This window comes from Anolis carolinensis, unplaced genomic scaffold, assembly GCF_035594765.1.
Source record: "Anolis carolinensis isolate JA03-04 unplaced genomic scaffold, rAnoCar3.1.pri scaffold_11, whole genome shotgun sequence".
Taxonomy (NCBI): Eukaryota; Metazoa; Chordata; class Lepidosauria; order Squamata; family Dactyloidae; genus Anolis; species Anolis carolinensis.
This window is the reverse complement of record NW_026943822.1, coordinates 20551122-20573522: the sequence shown is the minus strand read 5'-3', so window position 1 is coordinate 20573522 and position 22401 is coordinate 20551122. Positions and strand designations below refer to the sequence as shown.

The 22401-nt window shown below is 42.9% G+C and overlaps 1 protein-coding gene across 1 annotated transcript; it reads right to left on the bottom strand.

Annotated features, from left to right (window-relative positions):
* Window positions 1–285: 285 nt before the first annotated feature.
* loxl1 (lysyl oxidase like 1) lies at window positions 286–22006 on the bottom strand. The gene is made up of 7 exons (XM_003227520.4): window positions 20433–22006; window positions 11756–11864; window positions 11399–11536; window positions 7644–7800; window positions 6237–6332; window positions 3047–3162; window positions 286–499 (listed from the first exon to the last, which is right to left on the bottom strand). The coding sequence occupies exons 1-7, from the start codon at window positions 21622–21624 to the stop codon at window positions 493–495; spliced, it is 1815 nt and encodes a 604-aa protein (XP_003227568.2). The 5' UTR covers window positions 21625–22006; the 3' UTR covers window positions 286–492.
* Window positions 22007–22401: the final 395 nt, after the last annotated feature.

The following is a 22401-nucleotide window of genomic DNA, read 5'->3' as shown; positions in this document are numbered from 1 at the left end:
AAACCTGGAAGCTTTCAGGTCATATCTTTAATCAGATATGGATACATGAAACTGGAGATATGAACGGATGGGAAGTGTTGTACTGTACTACAAAATATACAAAAGTCTATAGTAACCAATTTGAAAGGAAGTTAAACCTTGGGTAATATCTTTCTCCTCTTGGAATTGGCCTTACTTGGAAAATAGGGCTTCCCAAGTATCCATTAAAGATCATGCAGCGTCCCATTAACACCCAGCACACCTTCCCATCCTTGAAATGATCCATACGCATGAAGGAAACAGAGGTTAAAAACAAAAGTATTTATAAAAGTATTTGAAGTGACAATCCTCATTTTAGTGTGTGCTTCCAAAACAAAGACATTGCATGGATTTTTTAAAAAAGAAACTCAAGTAGATGCTGGTGACCCGTGGGTTGCTTTCTCATTGGGTGCTCCAACCTTGAGAGGCATTTGGGGTAAGGAAAAGGGGAGGCGTCTATGATCCGGGTGGGAATTAAGACCTGTAGAAGAACGAGGAGAAAGGGGAGAAGTGTAAGGCCAGGCTTCTCTGCATACAAGACTCAAGCAGGCTTCTAATAATAATAATAATAATAATAATAATAATAATAATAATAATAATAATAATAATAAATTTATTTATATCCCACTCCATCTCCCGAAGGACTCGCGCGGCTTACACTGAGACAAGCCCAAAACATTATTAGGTAAAGTTTTCCCCTGATGTTAAGTCCAGTCGTGTCCGACTCTGAGAGTTGGTGCTCATCTCAATTTCTAAGCCGAAGACCCGGCATTGTCCGTAGACACCTCCAAGGTCATGTGGCCAGCATGACTGCATAGAGCGTTGTTACCTTCCCACCGGAGTGGTACCTATTGATCTACTCACATTTGCATGTTTTTGAACTGCTATGTTGGCAGAAGCTGGGGCTAACAGTGGGAACTCACCCCGCTCCCCAGATTCGAACTGCTGACCTTTCGGTAAGCAAGTTCAGCAGCTCAGTGGTTTAACCGGGTTCCTGGGGGTGCAGCAAAATGTGAGTAGATAAATAGGTACTGATGTTAGCGGGGAGGTATTAAAGGGTGCCATTAAGGACATTGGTTGGGAGGATAATGAAAAGATGGGAAATGCATTTACCTCTGTCTGTGTATTGTTTGCCCTATTAATTGTATAATGGCATTGAATGCTTGCCGCATATGTGTTCTGTAATCCGCCCTGAGTCCCCTCGGGGAGATAAAATGGAATATAAATAAAAAAATTTATTATTATTATTATTATTATTATTATTATTATTATTATTATTATTATTATTATTGTTATTATTATTATTGTATGACACAGCAAACAAGATAGATATGCTGGATTTCATGTCACAAAATCTCAAGTCGAACACTTCCCAAGCATCTAGGACTGTGTGATGTATTTTCGGATGATGCGCACAGATCCCAGTCGGGTGGCCTTTTGCAGTTGGCAGATCGTAATTTTGTCAATGCTTATTGTTTCCAAATGCCGGCTGAGATCTTTTGGCACGGCACCCGGTGTGCTCATCACCACCGGGACCATCTGCACTGGTTTCTGCCAGAGTCTTTGAAGTTCATGTATTATTTTCCTGTATTATTATGATGATTATTATTATTAGCAGTTTGAAAACATGCAAATGTGAGTAGATCAATAGGTACCGTTCTGACGGGAAAGTAATGGCGCTCCATGCAGTCATGCTTGCCACATGACCCTTGGAGGTGTCTACGAGCAACACTGGCTCTTCGACTTAGAAATTGAGATGAGCCCCAACCCGCAGAGTCGGACACGACTAGACTTAATGTCAGGGGAAAAACCTTTATTTATATACTTTATTTATATACCGCTTTATCACATTCAAAACTGAATGTGGAGGGATGACTATATGGCCTTCCAGACAGTGAGACTCAAACAGAACAGTCTATGCTCAGTGGATATGAATACAGTAGAGTTTCACTTATCCAACACACGCTTATCCAATGTTCTGGATTATCCAATGCATTTTTGTAGTCAATGTTTTCAATACATTGTGATATTTTGGTGCTAAATTGGTAAATACAGTGATTACTTCATAGCATTACTGTGTATTGAACTACCTTTTCTGACAAATTCGTTGTATAACATGATGTTTTGGTGCTTAATTTGTAAAATCATAACCTAATTTGATGTTTAATAGGCTTTTCCTTAATCTCTCCTTATTATCCAACATATTTGCTTATCCAACGTTCTGCCGGCCCATTTATGTTGGTTAAGCGAGACTCTACTGTAGTAATGAAATTGGAGGTGGAATGGACTTGACTAGGATTACGCCATGTGGCAACATTTTGTTGCCTCTGTCCCTTGTTTAGATCTATTATTGGATCCAGATGAGCAAGACTCACTTTTGGGCACTGACCGGCCGAGATTCATTGCCTCTGGCTGGCTGGATTCATCTCTTGTCTATTCATCCTCCTTTCTCATAAAGCGGGTTGTGTGCAGAACTAGTCCCCGGCATAAATTTGTTGCCCGGCTGGGAGATTTGCCCCCAAAGATTTGCTCCGACCCTTTGCCAAAGACGGATGTCTGCCTGCTTTTCTGTCCGGATCCAAAGGCTAGCAATGCATTTTTAATGAGACTTTTAAAAATTATATATATATATATATTATATACAACTATATAATTTTATGGGAAAACACTCCCTTCCGCCCTCTTCTCCCTCTTAGTTCCCTTGTCAAGATCAACAAACATTGCCATGCGCTTCTGGGAAGGCGCCTATTTATCCTGGCTTCCCAGGGAATGTGGTTACGAAGCATGAAAAGATTGCAAGGAAAGATTCAGGCGGAGAGCTGGGGCCGTCTGGGACGGTGAGAAAGGCAGGATTCAAGCCATGGATCATGGCTACGGGTAACATCAAGAAGGCTCAAATTGACCGTACTTTGCCCGCTTTTTTGTGCCTTCGCAGTGACAGATTTACAGTGAAGCCCAAAGGCTAATGAGGGCCATGCAGCGGATGGTTGAGAGAAAATGGGAAAATAAAACAGGATTCGGCTCTTACTGGGAGATCTTGCAATTCGTAGTGGCCACGTAGCGTCCGGTGTAGTGGACATTACATCTCACCACGTTGTTGGTGAAGTCCGATTCCATCACGATATATTTGGGGTTCACTTGGACCTGAGATAACAGAGGGAAAGTCAGTCTTCAAACGGAAATCTGTCAAGTTGCAATTGCCCCAAAGAGAAAGATGTATCATAATGTATCATAAAAAGGTAAAGGTTTCCCCTGACGTTAAGTCCAGTCGTGTCCGACTCTAGGGGTTGGTGCTCATCTCCATTTCTAAGCCGAAGAGCCGGCGTTGTCTGTAGACACCTCCAAGGTCATGTGGCCAGCATGACTGCATGGAGCGCCGTTACCTTCCCTCCGAAGCAGTCCCTATTGATCTACTCACATTCGCATGTGATATAATAGACTATTATATCACATATTATATATCTATATATATAAAAGAGTGATGGCATCACGGCGACCCACAAAACAACAAAACTACAGGCCCCCCAACCTCGAAATTTGACAACACAACCCATCATCCACGCCTCTAGGTTGATACAACAAAAAGAAAAGAAAAATAAAGTCCTAATTGCTTTTATCCAATTGCTGCCAGTTAGAAGGCTAAGCTCCTCCAACTTGGTCTCCTAGCAACCCAATAAAAAATAATAAAAAACACTAAAAATTAATACAATAAAATACTATAATAACAGAAAATAACTAAAAATAATACAAGAAAAGAATAAAATATAATAAATAAAAATATAACTTACAATAAAATTAATTAAAAAATGCAAATAACGTCAAATAAAAATTATACAACAATTTTTAACCAATACCACCACCACTTTGCCACAGCAACGCGTGGCCGGGCACAGCTAGTATACATACATACATACATACATACATATATATATATATATATATATTAGTGTCTGTAGACACCACCAAGGTCATGTGGCCAGCATGACTACATGGAGCACCATTACCTTCCCGCCGGAGCGGTAACTATTGATCTACTCACATTTGCATGTGATATAATAGACTATTATATCACATAATATATAATATAATTATATATATATGTATATATATATTATAGTGTCTGTTGACACCACCAAGGTCATGTGGCCAGCATGACTACATGGAGCGCCGTTACCTTCCCGCCGGAACGGTACCTATTGATCTACTCACATTGGCATGTTTTTGAACTGCTAGGTTGGCAGAAGCTGGAGCTAACAGTGGGCGCTCACTCCGCTCCCTGGGTTTGAACCTGGGACCTTTCAGTCTGCAAGTTCAGCAGCTCAGCGCTTTAACACACTGAGCCACCGGAGGCTCCTTAATTTATCATGAGTCTTAATGTATCATAAGACTCAATTAATCCTCTGTCATCCCACTTTCATTTCTAATGTCCCAGTTTCTCCTCTTTTCCTCCTTTGTCCTTGGCTTACTTCCATTGCTGCGAACGGCAAAAAAAAGTTGTTGAACTTTTTGGGGATTTAAGGTCCTTGGTGATGATGATGGTGATGATAATTATTGTAATGATGATTGTGTTCAAAGCCTAGTTGAAGGCTTTCATGGCCAGGATCACAGGGTGGTTGTGTATTTTCCGGGCTATAAGACCATGTTCCAGAATTATTCTCTCCTGACGTTTTGCCCACATCTATGGCAGGCATCCTCAGAGGTTGTGAGGTCTGTTGGAAACTTGGCCTTGCAGCTCCAAAGCCTGGCTGCTTCCTGCCTGGGGGAATCCTTTCTTTCTCCCACCCTTGTTGGAGACTGGTAGCCAGTGGAGCTCTGAGTCATACCTCACAACCTCTGAGGATGCCTGCCATAGATGTGGGCGAAACGTCAGGAGAGAATACTTCTGGAACATGGCCATGATTGTGTTGTCGAAGGCTTTCATGCCTGGAACTAGACAACCCTCCCCGTTGTCTTTGTTAGCTAGGAACTGCTGGAAGTTGCAGACCAAGAATCTCAGAAGTGGGTTGCTGTGAGTTTTCCCGGCTGTAGGGCCAAGTTCCAGAAGCATTCTCTCCTGGCGTTTCACCCACATCTATGGCAGGCATCAGCAAAGGATTCCCCCAGGCAGGAATCAGCCAGGCCTTGAACATGCCAGACGTTTTCAGTGCTAATCAAGGTGATTAATTGCAACATTCAGTTCTTTCTCTGCATACAAAAGCCAATGTTTTATGACAAGACTAGTGATAGGAATGCATAGTGGGTGACAGCAAAGGAATACGGCATATCTGTTCTGGGATTTAGTATGAACTTTGGCTAAGGGTTGAGTAGCGGGGTGTAAATAAATATATTAATCATAGTAATCATCATCATCATCATCATCATCTAGGCAAGGGAGGTTTATATATCTGTAGATCTTCCAAACATATAATAATAATAATAATAATAATAATAATAATAATAATAATAATAATATGACCATTTCAGAGGCCCTTCCACAGATATAAAAACCTCCCTTACCTAGTTTCCAATATATCTCACAACCTCTGAGAATGGCTGCCATAGATGTGGGCAAAACGTCAGGAGATAATGCTTTTGGAACATGGCCATGCAGCCCGGAAAACTCACAGCAATCCAATGATGATAGTTATCATTACTATGATTATTATATTTATTTATACGCCCTACTCAAGGTCCTTGCTTAGCCAAAGTTTGTACTAAATCCCAGAACGGATATGCCATACTCCTTTGCTCTCGCCCACTATGCTTTCCCATCCGTAGTCTTGGCACAAAACATTGGCTTTTGTATGCAAAGTGCAATGGAGCAAGAACCATATTTTCCTTAGCTCCAGGCAGCAGAATACTACTCGCTGGCCTTGTTTACAGCCATCCTTAGTGTTGAATCCATCCATCTATAATGCTTTGCTTTACAGAGAAAACAAACGAATATGCGAGAGGGTGGGAGAAGGACCTTTTGGCAGCAAAACATTTCCGTTGCCAAAGAAGAGAACAGAAAAGACGTTTCTGGCACAGTAGCAGCTTAGACAAAAGAACACAGCAATGGTTCTCATTTCCCTGTTCTTATTTCAGGCGCAAGGCATTTGGAAACATACCGTAGCCAAAGTCTGGGAACGTTTCCTGTTTGTACTACAATTCCCAGAAACTTTCTAGCCAGTGGCGGTACCAGGTTGGGGATGCTGGGAGCTGTAATCCCCAAAAGTTATAGCTAAACATATGCTTACCTTTAGGATATAGTTCCCAGGTTGGACATCGGTGATATCGATCCATTGGCAATCGATGTCAGCATTATAAGTATCATAACAACCGGGACTCAGACCCTGGGATAAAGCAGAAAACACCAAATTTTAAATATAGTAGAGTCTCGCTTATCCAACCTTCACTTATCCAACGTTCTGTATTATCCAACGCAATCTGCATTCACAGGACTGAACTTTTTACGGATTAAACTTCCAACAATGTTGTTACTGTAAGTTCATTTTATGCAATTCTATCTTTAGTTTTAGTCCATTCTTTTTAGAAGTCAATGTTTTTGTAATCAGTTTTCAATACATTGTGACGTTTTGGTGCTAAAATAGTAAATACAGTAATTACTACATAACATTACCATGTATTGAACTGTTTTTTTTTCTGTTGATTTGTTGTAAATCATGATGTTTTGGTGCTTAATTTGTAAAATCATAACGTACATTGACATTTAATGGGCTTTTCCACAATCCCTCCTTATTATCCAACAAAATAATAATAATAATAACAACAACAACTTTATTTTTGGACTCTGGGTGACTTACATGGGGACGAACCCAGTCAACATAGTTAAAATATAAAATATGAACATCCTAAGTTAAAATATGAACATCCTAAGTTAAAATATGAACGTCCTAAGTTAAGTTATGAACATCCCAAGTACAATAGTCTCTCACTTATCCAAGTTAAACGGGCCGGCAGAATCTTGGATAATTGAATATCTTGGATAATAAGGAGGGATTAAGGAAAAGCCTGTTAAGCATCAAATTAGGTTATGATTTTACAAATTAAGCACCAAAACATCATGTTAGACAACAAATTTGACAGAAAAAGTAGTTCAATAGGCAGTAATGTTATGTTGTAATTACTGTATTTACAAATTTAGCACCAAAATATCATGATATATTGAAAACATTGACTACAAAAATGGCTTGGATAATCCAGAACCTTGGATAAGTGAGTCTTGGATAAGTGAGACTCTAATGTACATAGATGTTCATAAAAATAATATTAAAACAGAGAAATAAAAATCTTATAGCAAAGTAAATCAATCATTAAACCAAACCAACGTTTTTGCTTATCCAACGTGCTGTTGGCCTGTTTATGTTGGATAAGCGAGACTCTACGTATTGTAAGCTGTGGTGGTTTTTAAGTTAATGAGGTAGAGAATTCCTTCTGGGTTTGAGTCCAAACTTTACAGTATCTTGGAGGTTGAACCTCTTTTTCCAGGTCAGTTTCTGCAACTTTAAGGGCCAAACTCTGGAGCAGAGTTAGTGCTCCACTAATATATAAGATACTTGCAAATTCAGCCTCCACCAAAATCCCATATTAGAAGGTTCTTTGGTATCCAAGCTGAGGAAAGAGCTCGGATGGCCCTTGCGCACCTGTGTGTGCGATGTGCAGGCGTAGCGCTTGAGGTTCCCAAAGTCGCAGGTGGTGTCTTCCAGGCAAAAACTCGCTTTGTGTCCTTCGGCCACTTTCTTGCCAGTGGCAGCGTCTAGCAAGTCATAGTGGCTGAATTCATCCATGCTGTGGTAATGCCTGTGGGTGAGGAAGAAGGGAATAAGGCAGGTTTGCATTGGAAGTGGTAAATGTTGGCATAACCTATAGGCATCCTGCATATATCTCAATCCTCATTCTGGATTATATGGGACTGTATAATAATAATAATAATAATAATAATAATAATAATAATAATAATAATAATAATAATAATTGTGCGGTTTTCTGGCATTGTATATTTTTGCCGCTTCTGTGACTGTTCATTTGGGTTTTGATGATTCCGTAGCCCACTTGTCGATGGATGTCCAGAATCAGCAGCATCCACCGCGGTCCTTTTTATCCTGGGCGACGACCGAGCCAGTATAGACTTCGTTTGGGTTTGATTCTCCATAATGCTAATGGGTTAGGTGCTCTTGGTTGTGCTCCTCAGCTGAGGCCTCTCTGGCTTGGTTGGACCTGCCGGTAGTTACACTGCATCCTTGCAGCCCAGGAGCAAGCCATCAGAACAAATGCAATTAAGGCCAAGATTGAAAAATCAGCTGATGACCCAAAATGCAGACTGTGCAAGGAAACCGACAAAACCATTGATCATATCCTCAGCTGCTGTAAGAAAATCGCACAGACAGACTACAAACAGAGGCACAACTATGTGGCCCAAATGATTCATTGGAACTTATGCCTCAAGTACCACCTCCCAGCAGCAAAGAACTGGTGGGATCACAAACCTGCAAAAGTATTGGAAAATGAGCACGCAAAGATACTGTGGGACTTCCAAATCCAGACTGACAAAGTTCTGGAACACAATACACCAGACATCACAGTTGTGGAAAAGAACAAGGTTTGGATCATTGATGTCGCCATCCCAGGTGACAGTCGCATTGACGAAAAACAACAGGAAAAACTCAGCCGCTCTCAGGACCTCAAGATTGAACTGCAAAGACTCTGGCAGAAACCAGTGCAGGTGGTCCCGGTGGTGATGGGCACACTGGGTGCAGTGCCGAAAGATCTCAGCCGGCATTTGGAAACAATAGACATTGACAAAATCACGATCTGCCAACTGCAAAAAGCCACCCTGCTGGGATCTGCACGCATCATCTGAAAATACATCACACAGTCCTAGACACTTGGGAAGTGTTCGACTTGTGGTTTTGTGAAACGAAACCCAGCATATCTATCTTGTTTGCTGTGTCATACAACGTCGTTGTGTCAATAATAATAATAATAATAATAACAACAACTTTATTTTTATACCCCGCCCCATCTCCCCGGAGGGTCTCGGAGCGGCTTACATGGGGCCATGCCCGACATAAAAATACAATAACAGCAATAAAACAATAAAAACAATTTTTCACATCAATAAGACGACAGCATCAGTAAAACAGTCATAAAAATCAGTATACTGCATAAAATATTAAAAATGGGGGGCTAAAACAGATCTGGGCCCAAAGTGCAGAAAAATATCACATGGGAGAGGTAGTTTCATGGCTAAAATAATCAATATTTTAATGTAGAATAATCAATATCAATGTAGAAGGACCCTAAGTCTCTAATGCAACTCCATCATTAACTTCCACCAGAAGCTGGTCATAGAAACACACTGGAGGAATTAGAGATTCCAAGAAAAGTGTTCTAAGAAAGGAGGAAACCATGAAAATGAACAAAATCTGGCTACCAGTATTAAAAAAATCAAAAATCAGAACAGTAGATGGGAAGCAACACTCTGAGGGCAGAGGAGCTCCAGGGACGGCTAATGACTCTGAACAAAGGATGCCCTCCAGGGAAGAGACAAACCTTTCCAATGCTAATTAAGGTGATTAACTGCAACATTCATGCTGACTTCCAACTGACAAAGAACTCTTCTCAAACCCTGGACTCTCCACAGATATATATTAACCTTCCTTGCTTAGTTTCTCCATGTCTCACAACCTCTGAGGATGCCTGCCATAGATGTGGGCAAAACGTCAGGAGAGAATGCTTCTAAAACATGGTCATACAGCTTCTAAAACATACATACAACAACCCTGTGATCCCAGCCATGAAAGCCTTCGACAACACATTGTTCTAAGAATCCCTGCCTATGAATTCTCCTCATTAGCTCCCACCATAGAATCACATTTGGAGGACTTCGAAACTCCTAAAGATGTATTCTTTCTAGGAATCTCTAGGTCCACCAACGTGATTTCATCATCACCTTCCACCAGGAGTTTTCCATACAATTTCACTAGAGGACTTAGATTCTCAGAGAAATGTTATTTCTAGGAATCTCTAGGTCAGGGGTCCCCAAACTTTTAAAGCAGAGGGCCGGTCCACAATCCTTCAGACTGTGGAGGGGCCGAATTATCATTTTGGAAAAAAACGGACAAATTCCTATGTACACTGCACATGTCTTATTTGTAGTGCAAAACAACAACAACAATGAAAGAACAATACAATATTTAAAAATGAAAACAATTGTAACCAGCATAAACCTATCAGGATTTCAATGGGAAGTGTGGGCCTGCTTCTGGCCAATGAGATAGTCAAGTGAATTAGGATTGTTGTTGTTGTTGTTGTTGTGTGCCTTCAAGTCATTTTAGACTTTGGGCGAGCCTAAGTCTAACATTATTTATTCACTACATTTATTTATTACATTTATATCCCGCCCTTCTCACCCTGAAGGGGACTCAGAGCAGATGTATGTACATACAATATATTATATTATTAGCATAGCACAATATTAGCATTATATATTACCATATTGAACGATACCACTATACTGTAATATTATATGTAATATACAAATATAATTAATATTATGATATGGTATCATTACTAATATTATATTGTATAACATAATATTATTATCAATATTATATGTATATACAATATATTATATTATTTAAAATGATATAAAATATTATATTATAAAACTGATGGCGGGGGCCAGGTAAATGACCTTGGAGGGCTGAATCTGGCCCCCAGGCCTTAGTTTGGGGACCCCTGCACTATACTGTAATATTATATGTAATATATAACATATAATTAATATTATTATATGGTATTAGTATTATATTGTATAACATTATAATATTATTATCAATATTATATGTAAATACAATATATTATTAAAATGATATAAAAATATTATATTATAAAACTGATGGCGGGGGCCAGGTAAATGACCTTGGAGGGCTGAATCTGGCCCCCAGGCCTTAGTTTGGGGACCCCTGCACTATACTGTAATATTATATGTAATATATAACATATAATTAATATTATGATATGGTATCATTACTAATATTATATTGTATAACATAATATTATTATCAATATTATATGTATATACAATATATTATATTATTTAAAATGATATAAAATATTATATTATAAAACGGAGGCCGCGGGCCAGGTAAATGACCTTGGAGGGCCACATCCGGCCCCGGGCCTTAGTTTGGGGACCCCTGCTCTAGGTCTTCCAGTGTGGCTCTAACTTGTCTAAGGTTTCATGATTCATCTCCCTGTAATAACCCAGAGCCAACCCTTTCTGTATGGGAAATGGAGCCAAGAATGTTGGGATGCAGCCGCCCGGTCACATCCGATCCCTTCCCAAAGCCACTCCCTGCCAACCCAAACATCTCCCAAATCCCTTGCTACTCACTGATGGCAGCTGTGCCACTCCCAGGTGTGCCGAGCCCGATTGGGCAGGAAATCCGCCGTGCCCTGGTTCTTTACTCGCTGTGGGAAACGCAAGAGCACCCGGATGTCATAGTCCGTGGCTTCAGGGGTATAGGCAGTGCTGGAAGAACAGAAAAGTAAGTCACAAGAGTAGGAGAGTTTGGGAAAGTAGCCTCCCAAAGTGCAAAGTCTACAAAAGGAACTTTGATGGGGTCTCAATGTTTCCAACATCGCAACAAAGACATGGGAGGTCAACGGGACCAGAACCAGCTTTGAGATAGAGAGGAAAACTCTACTTTCAAGATGAGTCTGAGTAAAGAGGGAAAATGGGAAGCCTTACCTTGCAAGACATTTTTCTTCTGCGGCACAGCGGAGGGAATAGAGGTGAGCCCGTTGGACGTACGTCGAAGCCTGGACGTAATTTGGGTCAGGGACAAGGTCTGGGAGGCCTGGAAAGACATGACAAGGCTCGGTCACTTGTCCTCATTTGCCTCCAAGTTGGCTTTCATTTAGTGCAAACTTGTCATAGGGTTTCCTTGGCAAGATTTGATCAGAAGGGGTTTCCATAGCCATGTAGGCATTCAGAGCCTGGACTCCAAAGCCAGCACTTGAACCCCTATTTCAGGAATATTTTTTCTTGAAAAATTTTCTTGCTGAGTAGCAGCCTGGAGAAGATGGCTGTCTACTCATAGAGGCCTTGCTTTTTCTGAGGCCTTGCTTGCTGCTGAGAAAGGACTGTGTATGACTGCTAATTTGTGGAAGCAACCAGAGGGACTATTGTAAATATTTATTAATTTATTTATTTATTTATTGGCAGTATTTATATTCCGCCCTTCTCACCCCGAAGGGGACTCAGGGCGGATCACATTACACATATAGGCAAACATTCAATGCCTTTTAACATAGAACAAAGACAAGACAAACATAGGCTCCGAGTGGGCCTCGAACTCATGACCTCCTGGTCAGAGTGATTCATTGCAGCTGGTTGCAGCTGGCTTGCTCTCCAGCCTGCACCACAGCCCTGTTGATCTCTTGGAATTAGTAAAGTTCCTGTATTGTGTTCTTTGTTCTGCAAAACGGAGTGGTGCGTCATTATTCTGCAGGGTGGCTCTGGGTTCACGGGCACATGTAAGAGCTTCCATTTATCATCTACAGTCCGCAACAGAATCTATAATGAAGAATTAATACACTTTGATGATACGTTAACTGCGATGGCCCAATGCTATGGAATCCTTGGAGTTGCACTTTGGTGAGGCACCAGCACCTTTTGGCAAAGAAGGCGAAAAGATCTTGCAAAAGTTGCAAATCCACAACAGTGAGTTGTGACAATTAAGGCAGTCCAAACTACAGTGTAGATCCACCTTTGGCTTTGTGAAGTATCCTGAGCATGCACTTTCTTTTGCAAAATTAAAATTTGTGAATTGAGGGCAAGGGCTATGCAATGTTGAAGCCAACCTTCCTGATCTCTGCCCCATAAGCAGATTGCGGAGGGAACACCATTCGCCCCTAATTTGTTTTTCCAAGAGCCGGAAAGAACAATGCCTGCTTGTTTCTCTGGCCGTTCTCCCCGGAGGGAATCACATCACCGTTTTGGCTTTCGCTTCCTGCCTCCATGCTTGGTCATTCCTGCTGAGGTAATGCGCCAGGGGATCTCACATGAAGCAAAGTCAAAGAGGGTGTGCACATTTCGGGGGGGGGGGGGGTGGTGGTGGTGGTAGTGGTGGCTTTCTTGAACCAATCTGTTCCCTTCCAGAAACACAACCGGAAGCACCTCCCCTTCCTAAGTCAAGTGTCAGTGTTACAAGGGGGGTATGTTTTACGGTAAATGATTTCATGCATGGGTTTGCGAAAGGGAGAGACTTTGTCATGATTTGTTCTATATACCAATCCTCTTTGGGCTTGCAATAATTAATTGGAAACAGAAGGTGTGAAACTGAGGTCTCTGGGTCCATCTATACTGCAGTTTGACACCACTGTGAATGTCAGTGTTACAGAACCCTGGGATTTGTAGTCTGATGAGGTGCCAGCATTCATTGGCAGAGAAGGCTTTAGACTTTATCAAACGATATCTCCCATGGTTCGATAATATTGAGCCATGGCAGCTCAAGTGGTGTCAAACTTCATTCATTTGACAGTGTGGATGCACCCATAGAGTTGAGTTTCCCATTCAGCCATGGGAACCACATTTTTTTGTGTTAGGAGTGACTTGACAAACTGTGTGAGAAAATTGGCCATCTGCAAGGATGTTGCCCAAGGGATGCACGGATGGTTTACTATCCTGTGGGAGGCTTCTCTCATGTCCCCACATGGGAAGCTGGAGCTGACAGACGGGAGCTCACCCCGCTCCCCGGATTCAGACCGCTGACCTTTTGATCAACAGTGCTGCCGGCACAAGGGTTTAACCCATGGCGCCACTGGGCGCCTTTTACACTGGCATATAATCCATATTATCAAAGCAGATAATCCACGTTATCTGCTTTGAAGTGGATTATATGAGTCTAAATGTAAAGGTAAAGGTTTCCCCTGATGTTAAGTCCAGTCGTGTCCGACTCTAGGGGTTGGTGCTCATCTCCATTGCTAAGCTGAAGAGCCGGCGTTGTCCATAGACACCTCCAAGGTCATGTGTCTGGCTTGATTGCATGGAGCATTGTTACCTTCCCGCTGGAGTGGTACCTATTGATCTACTCACATTTGCATGTTTTTGAACTGCTAGGTTACACTGCCATATAATCCGGCTCAAAGCAGATAATCTGGATTTTATATGGCAGTGTAGAAGGGGCCTTGGTCACACTCTCTCAGCCCTAGAAGACCTCAACATGAGTTGGAAACAAGACAAAGACACATAAGAACATCTGTGGGGAACAACAGAGTTTTAAAGTTTGGCATTAAGGTAAAGGTAAAGGTTTTCCCCTGATATTAAGTCCAGTCGTGTCCGACTCTGGGGTTGGTGCTCATCTCCATTTCTAAGCCGAAGAGCCGGCGTTGTCCATAGACACCTCCAAGGTCATGTGGCCAGAATGACTGCATGGAGCGCTGCTACCTTCCCGCTATAGTCATACCTATTGATTTACTCACATTTGCATGTTTTCAAACTGCTAGATAAAAGGTAAAGGTTTCCCTTGACATTATGTCCAGTTGTGTCCAACTCTGGTTGTTGGTGCTCACTTCCATTTCTAAGCCAAAGAGCCGGCGTTGTCCATAGACACCTCCAAGGTCATGTGGCCGGCATGACTGCATGGAGCGCTATTACCTTCCCACTGGAGCGGTACCTATTGATCTACTCACATTGGCATGTTTTCAAACTGCTAGGTTGGCAGGAGCTGGGGCTAACAGCGGGAGCTCACTCCGCTCCCCAAATTTTAACCTGGGACCTTTCGGTCTTCAAGTTCAGCAGCTCAGTGCTTTAACACACTGAGCTATTGGAGGTTGTCATTATATGGGACCTATTCCAGCGCTTGTCTCCAGCAGAGAAGGTTAAAGACCTTGCACCACTACATCTCCCATGATCCTATCACACTGAGCTATGGCAGCTAAGTGGTGTCAAGATACATCGTAGATGGAGCCGTGGTCTGACTCAGCGCATGCTGGGAACATCTGGGCTGCTGAAGTGGGTTTCTTTCTTAACTGGAACAGACAGCTCTTCGATGCTTGCGCTGCTAAGCAAACATTGTTTATAGGCGAAGGATGCAAGTAATTGAGGCTGCCGAGGGAATTTCCGATAAACCAGAAACGAATTACTCAGATGGAAGGGCAGCCAAGAAAGGCGAATCTCTCTACGTCCCTCCTCTCAAATTTACTAGGGAACCTTTCTGGGGAGGTCAAGCCCTTCACGTGGCCTCTCCATAGGAAATCAAAGGAGCAACATGTTTTGAGACCGTGAGCAATGAAAAGGACTCGAAGGTTGTGTCTTGTACCTGGGAACCCCAACGCCCACGCCATGAATCAAATCCCCGGTGGGGATCCAAGACAAATATGTTAGGCTGAACCGTTGCTTAGTGACCGTGGTACATATCTGGGAATAAAGTGGAAATAAATCTAATCAGAGACATGTGGAGGCAGACAAGGAACGGGATGGAAAGCCAGCTCCAAGCAGGAATGTGTCTCTTTTGGTCATTGGGTCAAGCCTCCCTGGGATTTCTTTTCCAACGGTTGACGGCCAACATAAGGCCTGGTCAAGATCTCCGCTCACTAGCTTTCAATCTTATCTGCTGCCTTGGAGTTTTATTTTTTCCAGTGGTTAGTTCCATGTAAGTCTTTTCCTCTCCTTTTATTTAGACGGAAACTTCATGTTGATAAAAGGAAGTGAGATAAACTTTGCAAAGGCTGATCTGCTACATTGCACATGGTTTGAAGACCTTTGCAGGTCCTTCAGTGTGATTCTATGGCAGGCATGGGCCAATCGTCCATATATGGAAGGATGTCGTTGAAGTCCAAAACACCCGGAGGGCCCAAGTTTGCCCATGCCTGTTGCTATGAGCCAATCGTCCATATATGGAAGGATGTTGTTGAAGTCCAAAACACCTGGAGGGCCCAAGTTTGCCCATGCCTGCACTATAGTCAACTTGCAGCAGATGTTGACCATACTATTGTCCTGGAAGATCTAGAGATTCCAAGAGAGAAACCATCTCTAAGCAATCTGTTGTCGAAGGCTTTCATGGCTGGAATCACTGGCTTGCTGTGAGTTTGGCCATGTTCCAGAAGCATTCTCTCCTGGCGTTTCACCCACATCTATGGCAGGCATCCTCAGAGGTTGTGAGGTCTGTTGGAAACTAGGCAAGTGGGGTTTATATATCTGTGGAATAATGTCAAGAGTGGGAGAAAAACTTCTTGTCTCTTGGAGGCAAGTGTGAATGTTGCAATTGGCCACCTTGATTAGCAATGAATGGTCTTGCAGCCTGGCTCCTTCCTGCCTGGGGGAATCCTTTGTTGGGAGCTATTAGCTGGATCACTCTCGCAACCACCATGCCAGGCTACACAGAGAAGCCACTGAAATCCACAAGCATGTGGACAATTTCAACAGAAAAGAGGAAACCATGAAAATGAATACAGTTTGGTGACCAGTATTAAAGAACTCTAAATTCAGGACAGTAAACAAAGAACAACATTCAGAAAACAGAGTAATTCCAGACCTGAAACAATCAGGGCCAGCTAACAACCTTCCAACAAAGGATTCCCCCAGACAGGAAGGAGCCAGGCTTTGAAGCTGCAAGGCTTTTCAATGCTAATCAAGGTGGCCAATTGCAACATTCGCACTTGCCTCAAATAGACAAGAGTTCTTTCTCTCACCTTGGACATTCCACAAGTATATATACCCCACTTGTCTAGTTTCCAACAGACTTCACAATCTCTGAGGATGCCTGTCATAGATGTGGGTGAAACGTCAGGACAGAATGCTTCTGTAACATGGTCATACAGCACAGAAAACTCACAGCAACCCATCTCTAAGCATTTGAAGACCTCCTTGTGATTCAACTTCTAGCAAAGGACATAGAGATTCCTAGGAAGCAGGTATCCTGTGCCTTTAACCACAGCAAAACCGAAGGCCCTACTTTATATTGTGATGATTCCACTTTAACTACCATGGCAACGTCCTACATACTCCTGGGATTTGTAGTTAAGGGAGATGCAGTTTGAATTCTCAGCTGGAGAGCTTCAGTGCCTCACCAGACTGCAAATCCTAAGAATCCATGCAATGTTGCCATGGCAGTTAAAGTGATCTCATAGTGCTACAGCTGCAAAGTGTGACAATGCTATGGCCTTGAGAACATGCTGTGTTTCCAATAAGTATTTGTTTATGGAAGTTGGTGGAGTCGGTTCTTTTGTGCGACCTTCAGCGGAGCATGACTCATTGTCGACCGGGCTGAGCTTCACGTCCCCATCTGAATCTTATGGAGGAGATGGCTTCTCCCCAGGGTTTGATTTATGAGAATTGTTCTGCCTCTTCCCCAGCCGGCTTGAGCCAAAGCAAGCCAAGAAGAGCCTTGTAGAAGGGAGCAGGGGGTTGGCTTCGTTTGGGAAAAGCTGACATGTGTCTCGATAGAGCTGACAAGGATATTTACGCTCATGGCTCTCTTTGGCCTGGAAGGCTCGGAGCAACTGGAGCCAAGCCAGAAGGACATCAGGTCAAGCTTATAAAATCAGCCCGTTGTTCATGGTGCCTTGGAGGAAACATCGAGCGGACTCTGGGGAGAGTTTAATCCCAAGAATAAACTTGGCGTTTGGCCTCCCCGTGGGCCACTGGGATTGTCCCCAAGTTCCAAGAGGGAGTGTACGACTTTGGAGCTATCTCATTGGGATGCAGGAGAAGTCTTTGGGAAAAGGAAGCCGGCCAAATGTTCCAGCGGCATGGATCTGATATTCTAAATGCGTGCCTTGTGGAGCTTGAAATCAAATGCCCGCTCTGTCCTTTCTTGGGTGTAACAACCCTGTGCTGGAACATTATCATCTCATTTAAAATAATAATAATAATAATAATAATAATAATAATAATAATAATAATAATAATAATTATTATTATTATTATTGGGTGCCGTGCCAAAAGATCTCAGCCGGCATTTGGAAACAATAGACATTGACAAAATTACGATCTGCCAACTGCAAAAGGCCACCCTACTGGGATCTGCGCGCATCATCCGAAAATACCTCACACAGTCCTAGACACTTGGGAAGTGTTCGACTTGTGATTTTGTGATATGAAATCCAGCATATCTATCTTGTTTGCTGTGTCATAATAATAATAATAATAATAATAATAATAATAATAATAATAATAATAATAATAATGGACTTCCGAATCCAGACTGACAAAGTTCTGGAACACAACACACCAGACATCACAGTTGTGGAAAAGAACAAGGTTTGGATCATTGATGTCGCCATCCCAGGTGACAGTCGCATAGATGAAAAACAACAGGAAAAACTCAGCCGCTCTCAGGACCTCAAGATTGAACTTCAAAGACTGGCAGAAACCAGTACAGGTGGTCCCGGTGGTGATTGGCACATTGGGTGCCGTGCCAAAAGATCTCAGCCGGCATTTGGAAACAATAGACATTGACAAAATTACGATCTGCCAACTGCAAAAGGCCACCCTACTGGGATCTGCACACATCATCTGAAAATACATCACACAGTCCTAGACACTTGGGAAGTGTTCGACTTGTGATGTTGTGAAACGAAATCCAGCATATCTATCTTGTTTGCTGTGTCATACTATGTCGTTGTGTCAATAATAATAATAATAATAATAATAATAATAATAATAATAATAAATGTATATGTATCACATTGGTACATGGCTTCATCACTTTATGTTTCCAAAACAAGAGGGGCTTCTACTGCTCCAAAATGCACCCCTAAGAGAATAGGGACATTTTCACCATGTTTTGCACCTTCTTTAACAATAAGAAGTGAGCATTTCCTTTTTTGGGTCTTCAATGGAACTTCTATAACTATGATAGAAATGCCTTCCATACCCATAGAGGATATTTTGAGCCATTTGGGGAGACCAGGAGCAATACAAACACTTTTCAGGAAGAATCTCTAGACCCTCCAATGTGACTCTTATGGTCAATGTGTTCCAGTCATGATGGAGGACCTAGAAGTTGCTATAATTTCTCTAGGACTATCTAGATCAGGGGTTCTCAAACTCCCTCGGACTATTGGGAGGTTGGACTATAGTTGGAAAAAAAGATGAACAAATTCCCATGTAGACTGCACATATCTTATTTGTAGTGGAAAGCTCATGAAAGAACGATACAATATTTAAAATGAATGCAGTCTTAACCAACATAAACTTACCAGTGTTTCGGTGAGAAGTGTGGGCCTGTTTTTGGTTGATGAGATAGTTGGGTTAATTAGGTTTATTGTTGTTGTTGATGTTGTTGCTGCTGCTGTTGTATAAAACTTTATATTGATGCTCTATCTCCCCAAAGAGACTCAGAGCTGTTTTTGTGTGCCTTCAAGTTGTTTAAGATTTAGGGCAACCCTAAGCCTAGCATGTTGGGCAGGGGACGGGTCAATGACTTTGGGCCTTGGTTTTGGGACCCCGGCTCTAGATCCTCCAATGTGATTCAATGGCCCAAGGACTTGGTTAGAAGACCTACAAATTGCTAGAAAGGATAGAATAGCAATTTGTTTATCTTCTCACTTCCGTAGGGGTCTTGTGTCCATAACGCGAGCGAATGTGGAGGATGACTATAGCTGTTCCACACTTCTAAACAGCTCTGGGACAGGCTGTGGTGCAGGCTGGTTAGCAGCCAGCTGCAACAAATCACAAATCACTCTGACCAAGAGGTCATGAGTTCGAGGCCAGCCCGGTGCCTGTGTCTGTCTCTGTTCTATGTTATGGCATTGAATGTTTGCCTTATATGTGTAATGTGATCTGCCCTGAGTCCCCTTCGGGGTGAGAACAGCGGAATATAAATACTGCAAATAAATAAATAATTAATATAACCCTATGTGATACCGTGTTTCCCTGAAAATAAGTCAGTGTCTTATATTAATTTTTGCTCCCAAAGATGTACTAGGTCTGTATTATTTTTCCATGAAGAAGAATTCACATTTATTGTTCAACAAAAGATGAACATTTATTATATACTGTACAGTAGTTGTCATCACAAACCGGCATAACCAGACAAACCGAATCCTATCAAGAATTTCTTGTTACTACCAATATTTCCATGTATAACAATCTATGGTACCAATCCTGCATGCTCTAGTGTTCTGTTTGGCAGGCATGCTTCCAAACAAAAGCTTTGCTAGGTCTTACTTTCAGAGGAGGCCTTATATTTAGCTATTCAGCAAAACCTCTACTAGGTCTTATTTTCTGGGGATGTCTTATTTTCAGGGAAACGGTATAGTGCCTATTCTAGACCCTACAGCCATGTGCCATCTTTCCAATGCAGAACAAATTATTTAAGTACAAAGACAGGTGGGACGTCAGGGTAAAATATCATCGCGTAATACACTGATTCGTTTCTCCCCATATCTCCCAAAGCCAATGGGTTTTAATAACTCACCTCGTCCATTCTGGTTGGGTCGGTAGATGCTTCCAACACTCATCCGGCCTTGGTTAACACCCTGGTTGTCTGGGATCAGCTGGGGAGGCTCTGAGTTCCGGATGGGAAGGTAGGGCTCGTGCCTGGGCACCGCTTGGGGGTCTATGGGTCGGAACGGTGGCTGAGGTTCCACGTGGCGGGAAGGAACGTAGGGCTCCACCGGCGCATCCTCGAAAGGAGGATATTGCCGTGCCCAGGGCTCATTCCCATACTGGGTCCCAGTACCCGCAGGAGATGCCGAATTGAGATGCAGGTTGTCCGCAACGACAGGAGACCCTTGGTTCTGGGTGGAGGAATAAGGATCCTGGACATTTTGGTCATAGCTAGTTCCGCCATCATGGTAGAGACTGTGTGAGTACCTTCTGTCCAAGCCATCCGAGGATGGGAGCTGTTGAGGCACAGGGACGTAGGGTCTCTCGGCGGCCGGGTAGTATCCTTGAGTCCGGTACGGATTCTGGTCTTCTGTATATTCTTCGTATCTCACCTGGGGCTGGAAAGGGTAGATGACTCCGGCACTGGCTGCGGCCGCGGCCACGGCACTCCCTCCAGTTCCTGCGGTGCGATAGTACGTATAGCTCTCATCATAGGCACGTGGCACCTGCGGGTCGTAGGTCTCGTATTGGTTGGCATACGGCGGTTGGGGATAAGAGGCCTGCGGGTAGACTTGACCGAAAGAAGAGTGTGAGAAGGAAGAAGCAGAGGAGCCTACTTGACGTTGCCAAGTAGTAGGCGACCGAGGCCGTGCAGAGTTGGAGTTCCCTTCCGCAGTGGCCCCATTTCTCCAGTTATCTGGCACCTGTCCGAAGCCAAATGGGTGCCGGGTCTGTCCTCGGACGGTATCCGATCCTGCCCTGACTGGTAAGGTGGGTGCTTGTCGGCGCATGTTCCCTGGCACCCGTTGGCTTTGGTGAGTGGCGGCATCGGCCAACATGACTCTGGCGCTGCTATCCGCTCTCACCTGGCTGGCCGGGACGTATTCCGAACCTGAGTTGAGGAGGCTGTACAGCCTGCCGTTGTTCTCCCATTGGATCATCTGCCTCCAGCGCCCGTTGTCCGTGTTGCTGTCGCTTTGCGCATGTTGCCCGCGCACCATCAGGAACATCCCAAAGCTTGCGAATGCCCACAGGTCCCAGAAAAAGCCATGGACGGTCATGGTGATGCCGAGACCAAAGAGGTCAACCTCGAGGGATGTTTTCCAAGGAGTAAACTACCTGGTGGTTCTTTCTCCTTTCTCCACCCCGTTCTCGTCTCAGATGAATGAGTTTCAACTCTGTCCATTCCTGTCTTCTTTTAAGTTGTTCTGAGGCTCTCCAGTAAGTTTCATGTTGAGTTTTGCAGAGAAGAATCGGTAAAGAATGTGGTTCTGGAGGCCTGGAAAGGGTTTTATTATTATTATTATTATTATTGCCTTTCTCTTTTTTCACATTTCTGCTATGCCTCTTGCAGTGGGAATGTTAGTTTATCCCACTTGCTCTTTCTTTCCCTGTGGGCTGGACAGCTTTCCTTGCTCCTGCTCTGAATGAATAAGCAAGAGGCTCTGAAAAATGTTGGGAAAGTTTCAGGGTTTGCGACGCAGGGTCCTAAAATCCATCCAGTTCTTCTGTGTCAGTTTTATTTTTTTGTGTGTGTTTTCCTTTCTCCAGTCGCACTCTTGAGCAGAGCATTTAAGATTTAACAAAACATTTTTGCATGTCTAGGCAGAGGTCGCTTTTTGAAGAGTTTATTATACAGTAGAGTCTCACTTATTCAACATAAACGGGCCGGCAGAATGTTGGATAAGCGAATATGTGGGATAATAAGGAGGCATTAAGGATAAGCCTATTAAATATCAAATTAGGTTATGATTTTACAAATGAAGCACCAAAACATCATGTTATACAACAAATTTGGCAGGAAAAGTAGTTCAATACGCAGTAATGTTATGTTGTAA

Coding starts and splice junctions, on each gene's coding strand:
- loxl1 (XM_003227520.4), bottom strand. CDS start 21,624: ATGACCGTCCATGGCTTTTTCTGGGACCTGTGGGCATTCGCAAGCTTT. Junction 11,865..20,432: donor ACCCAACCAGAATGGACGAG/GTGAGTTATTAA, acceptor ATGTCTTTCCAG/GCCTCCCAGACCTTGTCCCT. Junction 3,163..6,236: donor CTGGGAACTATATCCTAAAG/GTAAGCATATGT, acceptor CTGTTATCTCAG/GTCCAAGTGAACCCCAAATA.